Source organism: Calliphora vicina, chromosome 3 (genome assembly GCF_958450345.1).
Source record: "Calliphora vicina chromosome 3, idCalVici1.1, whole genome shotgun sequence".
In the NCBI taxonomy this organism is placed as follows: domain Eukaryota; kingdom Metazoa; phylum Arthropoda; class Insecta; order Diptera; family Calliphoridae; genus Calliphora; species Calliphora vicina.
In genome coordinates, this window is record NC_088782.1 from 102,284,697 (window position 1) to 102,298,957 (window position 14,261).

The 14,261-nt window shown below is 29.1% G+C and overlaps 1 protein-coding gene across 1 annotated transcript; it reads left to right on the forward strand.

Moving 5' to 3' along the window:
- The first annotated feature begins 9,912 nt into the window (after positions 1 to 9,912).
- On the forward strand, positions 9,913 to 11,274 carry LOC135953268 (uncharacterized). The gene is made up of 3 exons (XM_065503069.1): positions 9,913 to 10,245; positions 10,311 to 10,983; positions 11,039 to 11,274. The coding sequence occupies exons 1-3, from the start codon at positions 9,913 to 9,915 to the stop codon at positions 11,272 to 11,274; spliced, it is 1,242 nt and encodes a 413-aa protein (XP_065359141.1).
- The last annotated feature ends 2,987 nt before the right edge of the window (positions 11,275 to 14,261 follow it).

Here is a 14,261-nt window from a genome sequence, read left to right on the forward strand (position 1 = left end):
CACTAAGCGACCACATAGGTCCTGAAGGAAAATATCTAAGCTTTATTTAAAAAAAGGCCCATTTTGAAAAAAAAGTCAAAAAAGTTTTTGATTTCGGGAAAATAATATTAAATTATTTTATTTTTTTTTTAAATATTTTTTTTTCGAAAGATTAAAGAAATAGCTATCTAAACTATTTGGGACACATTTTGCTAAGAATAATAGTTAATAAGTTACATGGATGAGAGAAATCACATGCTTGGCCAAAATGTCAAATTTTGACCCCCTCTAACTCCGAGAGTTGTTGACCGATCTTGTTGAAAAATTGTGTCTGAATTATGTACTATCCAATAGGTCTAACCTTGGTGCACATCGATTTTAAAAGTTGGTTCACTTGACATGAAATCCCACATATGTATATGAGTTAAATATTAATCATACGCCTAGTATTCTTTTTTTAATTTTTCCCAAAATTATGCTACATAATTACTACTCAAAAGTATGTGCTTACGGGGGACGTATACTTATTATCAGAATTAAATAGTTATCATACGTTTTAAATATAAGTAGGTACAACCCAAAAAGTATGCAATGGTTATTTAGTTTGAGGAATTTAAAATTTAATCTGGTAACGTATGAGGAATACTACATAATAAAATTAATAAAGTATACATACATATGTATATGAAAAATAATATGTATGACGGTTAACCGATGTTTTCGATGTCGATTAACCGAAAAACCGGTTTTCTAGAAAAGGCCAATTTACGATTAACCGACAAACCGGTTTTTTAAAAAGTAGGTTTTTTTTTAAAAACACTAGTCTAGATCCAACAAAACCCCAACTAGATACGAATCTGCTATTCGTTATAGTGATGGTAATTGGGATGGGTCCCATAAAGATAAAGCCGAAGTTTTTACCGATCACCTCGAAACAGTATTTAACAGGCTTGGGCGATACCAATTACATTTTCCATTAAATTACTTTAGGTGTAATTGCAATTGATAATTTCAAATTACAATTACATGTAATTGTAATTGAAGAATTATGATTACAATTACTGGTAATTGTAATTGCGATTTTTCAATTACAATTACATGTAATTGTAATTTGAAAAATTCTATTACAATTAACAGTAATTGTAATTGAAAAATGGCAATTACAATTACCAGTAATTGTAATTGACAGAAAAAGCATATGTAATTTATTAAAAAGTAATTTAATTACTTTAAATTCAATTACATTTATAAATATTAAACCGGTTTAAAGTTTTTTTCATCTTTGTAAACTCGACCGGTTTCAGGTTTCTTTAACGGTCTTAATGAAATATGTTTTTTTAAAGCTCATTTAAACATATTTTTAAAAACTTTGATACTATTTTTAAAAATATTATTTCGTCAAAGATATAAAATAATTGCATAAAGAATTAAAAAATGTAAAATTTTCGATTCTTAAGGACCTGCATAAATATCTAAAAAATATTAATATTGAACAAAAATTCCATACCTATCCGTAATTTATATTTGCAAATCATACTACAGGATTTTGTGAATATAGTCCATATTTGGCTATACCTCCCATATAAGGTCAACTCCCGAATAAGATCGTAATAAATTTCTTACAAATATAGTTATCAAGTTGAAATTCGAAACAAAAAAATTCAATATATATAAAAATCACTGTACTCAATTTTATGAAGATAAATTATCGTCATAGCCTTCGCATGAGAAACATTTCCGGAAAACTCATTAACCTTCACAAATCTCCAAAATAGATTCTTACTAAACCAATTAGGTCATAGCCCCACATATGACCCTCAACCCAAAAATACATTAACGCACATTTATATCGATAAAAAATTTAACAGAAATCAGTTTCAAGTAGACAGAAATCATACTATTTGATTTTGAGACTATGGGTTCATAATTATATATTGCACGTATATAAGGCTCATATCTGGAAAATTCATTAAACGCGAATATATGTATATTAAAATTTCCGTATGCAAAATTTTGAACTATGTCTAAATATATTTGTATACCCTTTTTTATAATCGGATACTTCACTTGAATTATATATAATTATTTTACATTCAAAATTAAATAACTTCTGCGCAAAATAGTATTTTTAACAATTGTTATATTATTTCATATATTTATTTAATAGTATTTCAATGACATTTTCTCAATCCTCATACATAATAGGATCTTTATACCAATGTAAATTCTATAATTCTCATCATATTTCGGTGGAGGGTATTTCAGACTCGGCACGGCCGAATATAGTACTCTTACTTGTTTTTAAATGTAAATCATAACTTACAAATTTATTTCGTTTTAAAAATAGTTTGTTAATTTTGTTCAATAGTCATATTTCAAAAATGGTCAATATGTTAGTTCTGAGAAGTAAATGTTTTAATTTAGAGGGATATAAAATGATATGAAGTTGGAGTTTCGAGTTAATACGTCTTGAAATGAGTAGAATGTATACTTTGAATTTCAGAGAATTCGAAGTTGCTAAAAATCCATATACATATGTACTTCGAAAAAATTTAAAAATTATTGTTTACAAACTATACTTATATAAAGATTTTCAATCTTTGTTGGGAAACTGAAGACTAATTTAATTAATCGAGTATGCATCAGTAGATATGTATGTATAATATACTGGTCTTCGGCATTCTACTGCACACTATAAAAATAAGTAATAGGTAACTTCTGTAATTTTATATTTTTTTAATAATAAATACTTTGAAAGTAATCATTACATAGTTTTAGTCATATTACTATTACTTTTACTTAATTTTGTAATTGTAATTGACATTTTTCAATTACAATTACATGTAATTGTAATGTAAAATTTTGCAATTATAATTACTTGTAATTGTAATTGAAAAATTCAATTACAATTACATGTAATTGTAATGTGCTATTGGTCAATTACACATTACAAGTAATTGTAATTGCAAAAATCCAATTACAATTACAAGGTAATGGTAATGTACCAGTAATATATTACACAATGTAATCATTACCGCCCAAGCCTGGTATTTAAGCCTAATATTTCTAGTTCAGGTATTACTTTACAAGCTGTTGACGACCTTGTTGTTACCCCAATGAAAAATCGATTCTCGTGCTTAACTTCAGCAATAAAAAACTGAAAACAAATAAAGCCCCTGGCATGGACAAAATTTCAGGAAAAAGTGATTCGTGAGCTACCAACATATGCCCTTAAACTACTTTTATTCATTTTCAATTCCATTTTACGAACTGGTTTCTACCCTTAATCATTGAAAAATCTTAAGCCAGGTAAGGATGTTTGCCAAGTGTCATCTTATCGCCCGATAAGCCTACTTTAATTTTTTTAAACTCATTGAACCCATATCTAAACTAGCATGATGAGCTTTTATATAAAATAGGCTCCTTGTTACCACAAAATACCCACAAGTTACTGCGAAATTATTTATTAGATCGTTCGTTTGTAGTAAATTATAAACACCACACCTCTGACTCAAGAAAAATAGCAGCAGGAGTTCCCGAAGGCAGTGTACTTGGTCCTCTCACATATATACTTTATACTTCAGATATGCCCACAAATAACCTGATACACATGTCAACTTTTGCAGACGATACAGCGTTTATAAGCGTACATAAAAATCCAGTAATTTCTTCTAGTTGTCTGTAGGTTTATATTAAAGATCTCGAAATATGGCTCAACAAATGCAAAATAAAAGTTAATTCAACAAAGTGCGTGTTACTTTCACCTTGAGAAACTGTCCCAAACTAATGAAAAATAACATCGATATCCCCGAGCAAAATCATATAAAATATCCTGGTATACACCTTGATCGTCGCCTTACGTGGTCTCCACATATTGAATCCAAATCCACACAACTTAAACATAAAACATTACAACTTCAGTGGCTTCTTTGTAACCATTCTGCTCTTAACCTAAACAATAAGATTCTACTCAACAAAGCTATTATTAAGCCAATACAACAGCTTCTGCTTCTAATATAGATAAATTACAAAGACGACAAAATAAAACATTGCGACTAATATTTCATTTGTTGGCGACGAAATAAAAACCTTATGCTCCAGATATGGCAATAGTCCCTGAAAATTAATAGTTAATTTAAGATTTTAATAATTATTGTTATTTTATTGAATAAGAAAGATCAAATAAATTAATTCGAAGTTTAAAAAAAAATAAAATGGGCCCTAGAAATGATCCAGGGTCGGCGCTATGGGATCCAGGGGGCTCAAAGAAAGGTACCTTCAACATGTAAAATTTTTAAACATGTGGAATTTGTTTTGTTTCCCATCCTAGGTCCCCGTCTAGGTCTTGAAAAAACATTGTGCTATTTATCTCTTATAATTTCCGAGTTATAGACACTTCAAAATTGAAATTTTTAAAATTTTGTTCCTGGATCATTTGTAGAGTCCGTTTTAATAACATAAACTTGAATAATCTTTGGTAGAGTTGTGTAGCTCATGAATGACCTAGTTCAATTGAGCTATTCACTCAACTGAGCGAAGTGAATCATTCATCATACTGAGCGTTTTCAGCTCAGCACTGAGCGTTTTCAACTGAGCGGTTTTGTTTTATGCTCATTTTTCTTTCAGTACTCATGAAAGAGCTGCACAAGCACATTCATTTGCAAGGTTGCCAATTTAGCCATTTTCCGGCTAGATCTAGCGATTTTATTTTCATTTAGCCATAAAAAAATGGCTAGAATTAATCTAGCCGGAAGATCTAGCCATTTTATTTTGTCTTAGCCTTTTTTATTTTATACTTATCTTGAGCATTTTTGGAATTTTTTAAAAATAAAACAGTATTTTTTATCAAATGACAAAGAAACAGTCTTTTTAAACAAATTCGTCTGTTGATGATTTGATGAGAATATTATTGGTTTTATGAAAACAGGCTTCGAAATTGTTTCCAAAGCAAACACATGAGGCATATTCAAAAATCAATTTTACATTTCTTCAATGGATCCGATTTTGAATGTAAGTGCCCAAAAATATGTTTAATTTATCAAAAAGGAAAAAAATATGTTGATATTACAATATTTATCCGCATTTTCTCAATCTCTGGTTATTTTTCATCGTGACGATATACTGACAGTTCTCATACAAAAATTCTATTTATTGAAAGTATATCGTTACGAAAAACGATAACCGGAGATTGAGAAAGTGGGGGTTAATCTGCTAAACTCCATTAATACGAAGTCGGTAAAAATTATTTTTCAAAACTGTCAGTATAACTATTAGTTAACACATAACCAGACTCTGTGGTAATGGGGGCAAGAAATGTAATATTTATGAATTTGTATATTTGTATTATTTTTGGGTTTTAGCCATTTCTAGCCATTTATAATTCAAAATCTAGCCATTTTCTGAGCTGAAGAGTTGGCAACCTTGTTCATTTGTCATCTCAAAAATTCTGTAACATTCTTTCGCTCACTGAAATTGAAAAGTGAGTGAGTATTGTGTCCTACAAAAATAAAACGATCATTCGAATGTAGGTTTGTTATGTATGTATATTAGGGTGGCCCCAAAATTTAAGTTGCGGATGTTCCCACCTAAAATGAAAATTTGATTCATTCTAAGACTATGTTTTGAATTTTGTTCGTCCTGGGGTCAATATTTGGCGAGCTGGATCAAAGGATAAAAAGGTCCTTTTTTGAGGTTTTTTACATTGTTTCCATATTTCTTCCAAAGGAAGTATATGTAAATTTGGTATCATATGAAAGGTCTTTGAGAGACGCATTCAATTGGTTAAAAGAAATTTAAAAAAAAAAATTTTAATTAAAAAATTTAAAAAATTTTCGACAAAATTTTATTTTTTTTTAATTTTTTCATAGAATATATTCAAATACATAGATGAAATTTCTTGATCATAAACATCATGTAATTTCACCGAAATGGTTTTTCTCGTTTTTTAAAATTCAGTCCAGTTCAATGTTTATTCAAATTTGTTTAAACCCAATTTCATCCCTATCTGACAATCTCTGTATACTCAATTCATAGTATATGTAATGGGCATCAAAATAACTCAAATTTTATAAGCTCTCCATCGATGTATAATTTCGTATACTTTTTTTGTTACTATACATCGCGCTATAATGGTTATTTTAATGTTATTCCTTTGGAATGTTGTTGTTAATTTTAAGTAACATGTGAAAAACTGCTTATTACATATATTTTTACATTGTTTAGTATATTGTTTGCTAAATGAGAAATATTAATTAACAGTTAAAACTTAAAAATATAAATTCATAGAAAATATTTTAATATTAACATAATTTTTTCATATATGTATATTTATTTACAAATTCGTTTACATGAGTTTATTCTATTAGCAATATAAGAAGGTCGATTTTTTTCGATTACTGATAGCATGGATTGACTGACAAAATGTACAAATCGTTCTGTATTTTGTGAGTGACATAGAAAATCTGAAATTAGTAATATATTATTAAAATATCATGCTTTTATACATAATAGCTTAACCAAAGATAAAATAATTTTCTAGTAAAAAGTTTAATTTTATTATCGCGATTTTTATGAGAATTTATAATGTTTTACCTGGAATATCTATAATGTTGCTTGAGTCGTTGTATTTCATTAATTGTTCTGTTGAGTAAAATTGAATGCAAGGGGGCTCTGAGAAGGCTACCTCTTTCCAATCTATTAAATCCGTGTAGGAATGACAATTAAAATTGAGTGTTGGAATTGTGAATTGACGTAGTATATAATAAATAATAAGTATATAATAAATATGTTAAATGTCACAAATATGTAAATTTATAATACTTATAGTTGTACTTAAAAGAGTACATCTATCAACGTTTTATTAAATTTGTTTATCAAAGTTGCTTATTATCTGTATTAAGATAGATTTCAATTTAAATAAACGCAAAAAAAAAATAAATATTTAGTATGAAAACTATTTTTGTTATAAAAATGATTTGTTATTACATTTATTATCTCCCAACCCACACAATCAAGTCTGATATGCCCTTTGAATTTTTCTTTAATAAAATTAAAATAAATAAAATTGGTATTGTTGACAACAGTGTTCTAAAATGTGTTATGTTGCAATGTATTATTTCCAATCAAAATGTAAAATTTTATTTTTTTGGTTGTTATGCCCTTTTGATTTTAAGGTGACCATATATAAGATTTTTTGTAAAAATTAAAAAAAAAAAAAAAGAGAAAAAATGTTCTCTTAAAATTTTACTAGTTGTCAATGATTTTATACAAATTCTTCATTACTTTAAAAATAAACGACAAAAAACAACAACATTCAAAAGCAAATTATTATTATGGAATAATGTTTTAGCTTAAATTTAAATATTCGTAGTGTAACAAAAGAAAAGTATACGAATTTATACATCGATGGAAAGCTTATAAAATTTGAGTTATTTTGATGCCCATTACATATACTATGAATTGAGTACAGAGATTGTCAGATAGGGATGAAATTAGGTTTAAACAAATTTGAATAAACATTGAACTGGATTGAATTTTAAAAAACGAGAAAAACCATTTCGGTGAAATTACATGATGTTTATGATCAAGAAATTTCATCTATGTATTTGAATAAATTCTATGAAAAAATTAAAAAAAACTAAAATTTTGTCGAAAATTTTTAAAATTTTTTAATTCAAAATTTTTTTTTTTAAATTTCTTTTAACCAATTGAATGCGTCTCTCAAACCCCTTTCATATGATACCAAATTTACATATACTTCCTTTGGAAGAAATATGGAAAAAATGTAAAAAACCTCAAAAAAGGACCTTTTTATCCTTTGATCCAGCTCGCCAAATATTGACCCCAGGACGAAAAAACTTCAAAACATTGTCTTAGAATGAATCAAATTTTCATTTTAGGCGGGAATATCGATACCTTATTTTTTCTCCATACAAACGGGGCCACCCTAATGTATATGGCCGTATGCTGCCGCGTATATATTTTTGTTTCAAGAATTATTGGAGTTATTCAAATTGTTTTTGTTTTCATGAAGGAATTTTTATATGTGTGTTATTGAATGAATGTGAATTTATTTATGGTATGGTGATGTAGAATGAAATAAAGAAAGAGTATTGCTACAGTTTTTAAGTAAATTTCATAAAATAATAATGAAAAAGGGAAATACATAATTGTTATTGTTAAAATAATAATTGTAATTGAAAGTAATTGAAAGTACGATTTCAAAAATACATTATTGGGATTATATCTAACAAAACACATAATTAAAAAAATACAAAGTACTGACATTCTTAATTAAATTAGCAATATTATTTCAATCACTTTTTTTAGAAAACATATATCTTATGCACTTTTCTACATTAACAGAACATTTGTCAGCTGCCATCAGCGACCTATCGTTGGTTTTTCGCTGTTTTTTGGAATGACAGTTTTACGTTATTTTTTATTTCGTAAAACAATAAAATCTTATTCCTTAAATTCAGAAATTCTATTTATATATTGTTATATCATAAAATAATTAAGTTAATGTTGAAAATATACAAATTGTATTACAAAACTATTTTTCTTTCGTATTTTTAGTAGAAATTTTGTTGATCATATATATATAAGTTGTAAATGTCAGGTAAAAAATATATATTTTGCCAATTGATAACTAACATTATGTAAATGGGAAAACGCCCAAAAAATTGCAACAATATTCATTTTGGTTTAGTTATTGTCACATTTTTATTTTGGATCAGAATTATCAGATCATCAAAATATTTTTCCTTTTTCAAATTCCAGTTAATATCTTGAGTTTTTTGGTAATTTTATTATTTTGTGATAAAAGAATACCTTATAGTTAGTGAATGTTCTGCTTAACAAATATTGTCTAAACATTTGGTTAGCATCGGAAATTAGAAATAATAAAAAATGAACTCTTTTTTCCGCAAAAATATTAGTTTAAATAAAATATAATTTGATTTTTTAAAATTTTAATCCATTATTTCACGCATAAATCTCTAATTGTCAAAAGACTGTGTGTTTTTACAACTAACAAAATAAATAATTGATTTAATTCACTACAATCAATTCTCAAAATGAAATGGTCATTATACAACATACTGAGCTAATGAGCTAAAAGAGCGACCTAGTTCATTTCAGTGAGCTGAGCTGAAAAGAGCGGTCACTTCACTGAGCTAATAAATCCAACTCTAATCTTTGGATACGCCCACGTCAAATTTTATACCGATCGGATCGGCCGATCGAAAGAACTTTGATTTTGCCCCACTTTGCGTGGGTATTAGAATAATATTTTTGCATGTTACAAACATATTCACTAACACAATATACTTTCCCCACTATGGTGGTGTAAGGTATAATGACTGTTATTGTTATTTCTAAGGGATAACAGAAAAAATTATTTTTTGAAAGCTAATTTTAATATAATTTTTATGCAATTAAAAAATATCATACTGAAAAATTTACAAATTACAAGCTGTACAAAGTTTTCGTAACCAGAGGTGGTTGACTGACATTGACACCCTGTATCTCTCCTTGTGTTCTAACAGGGTACTAACATATCTCATTCTATTAAAGCTATTATCTTGTTGGAGGAGACCAATTTGTTAATATTTTTTCAATATAATATTGGAATTATTACAAACAAATGAACTTGCAAATGGATTAAAGTTAGTTTCTTAATTTGATTTAAGAATCATAAAAAGCTCATACGAATTTACATTCACTAAAAGTTTTTTGCTGGGACTAAACTACAACTTGGCTGCAAATACAACACTTTTCCAAAAAAGTAACGAAAATATTCGTTAGTTTGGTTGCTATGGAGAGTTTCTATGGCAATTTAATGCAACTTATTTTATCGATAAACAAAACATTGTTAATATTTAACATTAATACGCTCAACACAGTTTTGTATAAAGTTATTTTGTTATAAAAATGCCCTTATTAGAGGCACCTCAAGATTTAAGTGAATCCTCTCCAGATGTATCTATCAACCAAGAAGCACCAGCACAAGCAGAGGCACAAGTTCGAGTTTTACCAGTGGCTGCAGCACAAATACGCTTGCCCACACCGGAACGGCACATACAAGTAAGTGCAGAAGTTTTACAACTAAACAACAGGAATCGTGAAAGAAACGTTCGGATACTGGGCTCATTTGATCGTGATATCATAGAATCTGAAGAAGAAAATCATTTTCCGGCATATGTACACTTATTGCCAGTGGTGTTGCCACCACAAGCTCCCGAACCTACTTTAGATGAGCTGTTGGTGAGTATTAAAATGATATTTAAGCTGTAAACATAATATTCTGATCACATTTAATCAAATTTCAGAGACGTGTTACCTCACGCACCGATCTACACAATGTGGAATCTGTTAGATTGCGTGTTATCTCCTATACTTTGAGTTTATCACATTTGGCTTTATTTTTGCCACGTCTTCAACATTTGGATTTGAGTGGTTCGGTATTATGCTCTTTACGGGATTTAGGTTTCGGTTTGATACATTTGAATCACTTAAATGTGAGCAATTGTGGTCTAAATAGTTTCGATGGCACCAGTGGTTTTCCTGCTCTACATGTGCTTATAGCCGATGACAATATGATACAACGTATAAGTACTTTAACGGATTTAACATTGTTGCAACATTTGAGTGTACGCAACAATCGTATTAGTGAATTAAGTATGTTGACATTTCTGGGATTATGTGCAAATTTGATGGAATTGCAATTACAAGGAAATCCCGTACGTCATCAACCCTTCTACAGGCAGACATTACAACGTTGTATACCCTCGTTGCAAGTGTTGGACGGTGTGGCGTTACAAAATGATGAAGTTAACCAGGAAATGGCAACAAACACTCTGCCATCTCTGGATAGTGATGAAATTTCCTCATTATCCTCAGCCTCAAATTCCATAAAGTTGGATCAACGTCCTGCTACAGCACCCACAATAAACTGTGATAGTTCAAATAATTGCTCAATATCTGGTCAAAGACCCAATTCGGGTAAATTTATTTGATATTCTTTTACTTATTTATGACTTTATTATTTCAATTTTAGTTTCGGTAACCTCTCGTTGCAATTCTTTGTCTTCAGGCTCTCCTGTGATAGGTTCCGTTGTTGCTTTAGCTCGCCAAAGACCACATCGTAAACATCATATGGCCAATGCTTGGGCCTCATCCGATAGTTCATCGTATTCAACAGCTTCCTCTACTAGTTCGACACGACCTCCTTCTTCTGTTTCGTCAAATGGTAGTTACGATTGCATATCAAACGCTCAAGCTACTGAGAAATAAATAAAGATTATAAATATTTTATCAACAAATAATAGTAGGTAGTACCAGATTTTTAGTTATGCAATAACTTTTTACAAATCTAATCTAATAAAACTTTTAATCGGAGTGAATTTATTATATTTTTTGAAGAAAATCACCTACTTAGAAACAAGTTAGAAATCAGTTTAAAATTCGACATAAATGATAATTACATAAATTAAAAGATCGGCCCATAATTGATCATTGTTCTCATAGAAGGATAATATTAGTTCCACTTATTAAAATAATATAAATATGAATAAATCTTTATATATATAATTCTTATGTACGTGTGTTAGTAACTGAACTCCTCCTTAACGGCTCGGCCGATTTCGATGAAATTTTTTGTGTGTGTTTGAGTGGGTCCCTGGATGGTTTAGATTCACAATTGATCATTATAGGAACAATGGGCATGGCACCTCCCATACAAAGTCTAATTTTTCACTAACAATATTTAGCAAAGTTGTAGCTACGGTAAAGCTGAATAACACTTTTGAATATATCATTGCATTCTGAATGTGTCGAGTCACTCTAAATAGCCCATTATGATCACTTTCTACCTTAACAATTTTCGTTTTTACTATTTTTCGACGCTAAAACAAACATTTTTTGTTAAAATAGTATGATCAAGTTCACACTTCTATGTTGTGCTATATTATTTACTCGGCTGAGGTGTTCGGAATGGGAATCAGTGGGTGGAACCTTAAATTTCTTTAATGATCTGGAAAGAGAATTTATTGCAAAAACATACAAAGTAAAATTTGACTCACTTAAGCGGACATTGTCTCCCCTAGACCTATCCAAACTTGGACAATTTTGAAACAAAATTTTAAAACCAAAAAGCAGCGATCCTCAAAAAATCTTCATATTTGTATAGCCCTATATGTTGTTTATATACATACAAAACGTTTTTACTATCACACTGTAAATAACGTCAACATTTAACACATAACACATTTTCCCCGTTTGAGGAATTTCGGTGTTTGAACACAAATAATGGCAGAAATAGATCTATATTTTTTTAACCTCAAGTGAAGAAACAGAGTATAAACACGTCAGAGTACTATATTCGGCCGTGCCGAATCTTAAATACCCTCCACCTAAAAATTATGGTATAACAACTGAAATAATATTACATTTGTTAATAAAACTAGTTTACGCAGAAGATATTTTATTTCAAATGTACAAAAAATTGTATCTAATTCAGAAATTTATAATTGAAATTCTTATTAGAACGTATGAAATTTAACAATTTATATACTTAATAATAAGTTAATACGTTTGGATCAACATTTTTCCTTTTTAACCTCAAGTGAAGAAACAGAGTATAAACAAGTAAGAGTACTATATTCGGCCGTGCCGAATCTTAAATACCCTCCACCTAAATATGATAGTATAAAAGCTGAAATAATATAACAATTGTTAGAAAGACTAGTTTACGCAGAAGATATTTTATTTCAAATGTACAAAAAATTGTATCTAATTCAGCAATTTATAACTGAAATTCCTATTAGAACGTTTGACACAGTTAATTATTGTCTTTTAATTGAGAAATTGTCGTCTAAACTTAATTTTTCTAAATCTTCGTGTAAATTATTACTTTTTTACATAGGTAACCGTTAACAGTTTGTTGGAATTGGGTTAAACGATCTACAATATCTGAGTGTCAAAGTGGCGCACAGTGGTATGAGAAAAAAAGAGGGAAGTAAATCTGTAACTTCTAAACCCTTAGTCCGATTTTAATGAAATTTCACAAATTTCCAAATATTTGGTTGTGGGACTTATGTGACCTATTATGATTCGATTGTCATAAAATATTTTTACGTGATTTTTATGTATTTATATGAGAGCTGTGGCCAATTATGGACCAATATTCACAAAATTCAGTATTATGATTTTTGAATACAAATTACTGATCTGTGTACCATTTTGGTTAAATATATGGATGCTATGACCTATTATGATCCTATGTATTTAAGGGCTTTTTTTGTAGAATTTCATATAAACAACGCTATTAACAAGAGTGGACCTTATGTGGGACCTATGCCGAATTATGCACCAATATTTAAAAAATCTTGTAGTACGATTCTTGGATACAAATTACTGATCGGTGTAAGATTTTGGTTGAGTGTAGATTTTTATGGATATTTGTGCACGGTAATGTGTTTTCCTGAAGTAGTTCTTATATGGAGGTTATGACCAATTATGGGCCTATCATCATAAAATTTGGTACATCGATTTTTGTATATATTGAATAAATTTGTTTTGAATTTCAACCTGATAACTATATTTGTAAGAAATTTATGAGGATATTAGTGATTTTCGGGAGTGGACCTTATATGGGAGCTATGGTTAAATATGGACCGATATTCACAAAATCCAGAAGTATGATTACTGGATTCAAATTACTGGATCTGTGCGTAATTTCATTTTGATATCGATATGTTTTTAATACTTTTTAAGGTTAATATCTTTTTTCGGAAATGGGCCTTATAGGGGAGCTATGACCAATTATCGGAAAATCTGCATAAAATTTGGAACAGTGATATCTATATATATGAGTATAATTTGTGTGGAATTTTAGCATGATAAATGTATTTATAAGAGATTTATGAGTACTTAACTGATTTTTGGAAGTGGACCTTATATGGGAGCTATGGTCAAATATGGACCGATATTCACAAAATCCAGTAGTATGATTTCTAAATATAAACTATGGATGTGTGTGAAATTTTGTTTTGATATTGATATTTTTTAGATATTTATGTAGGTTATTGTGTTTTTCGGAAGTGGTCCTTATATGGGAGCTATAACCAATTATCGGCCGATCTTCATAGAATTAGGTACAGCGATTTTGGTAAATATGGGGATTATTCATGTCGAATTTCAAATTGATAGCGATATTTATAAGACATTTATGCTTATTTAAGAGATTTTCGGAAGTGTACTTTATATGGGGGCTATGGTCT

Excerpts from the sequence above, each read along its gene's own strand:
- LOC135953268 (XM_065503069.1), top strand. The coding sequence starts at position 9,913 with ATGCCCTTATTAGAGGCACCTCAAGATTTAAGTGAATCCTCTCCAGAT. Across the intron at positions 10,246-10,310 it reads CTACTTTAGATGAGCTGTTG|AGACGTGTTACCTCACGCAC; the intron begins GTGAGTATTAAA and ends ATCAAATTTCAG. Across the intron at positions 10,984-11,038 it reads TGGTCAAAGACCCAATTCGG|TTTCGGTAACCTCTCGTTGC; the intron begins GTAAATTTATTT and ends TTTCAATTTTAG.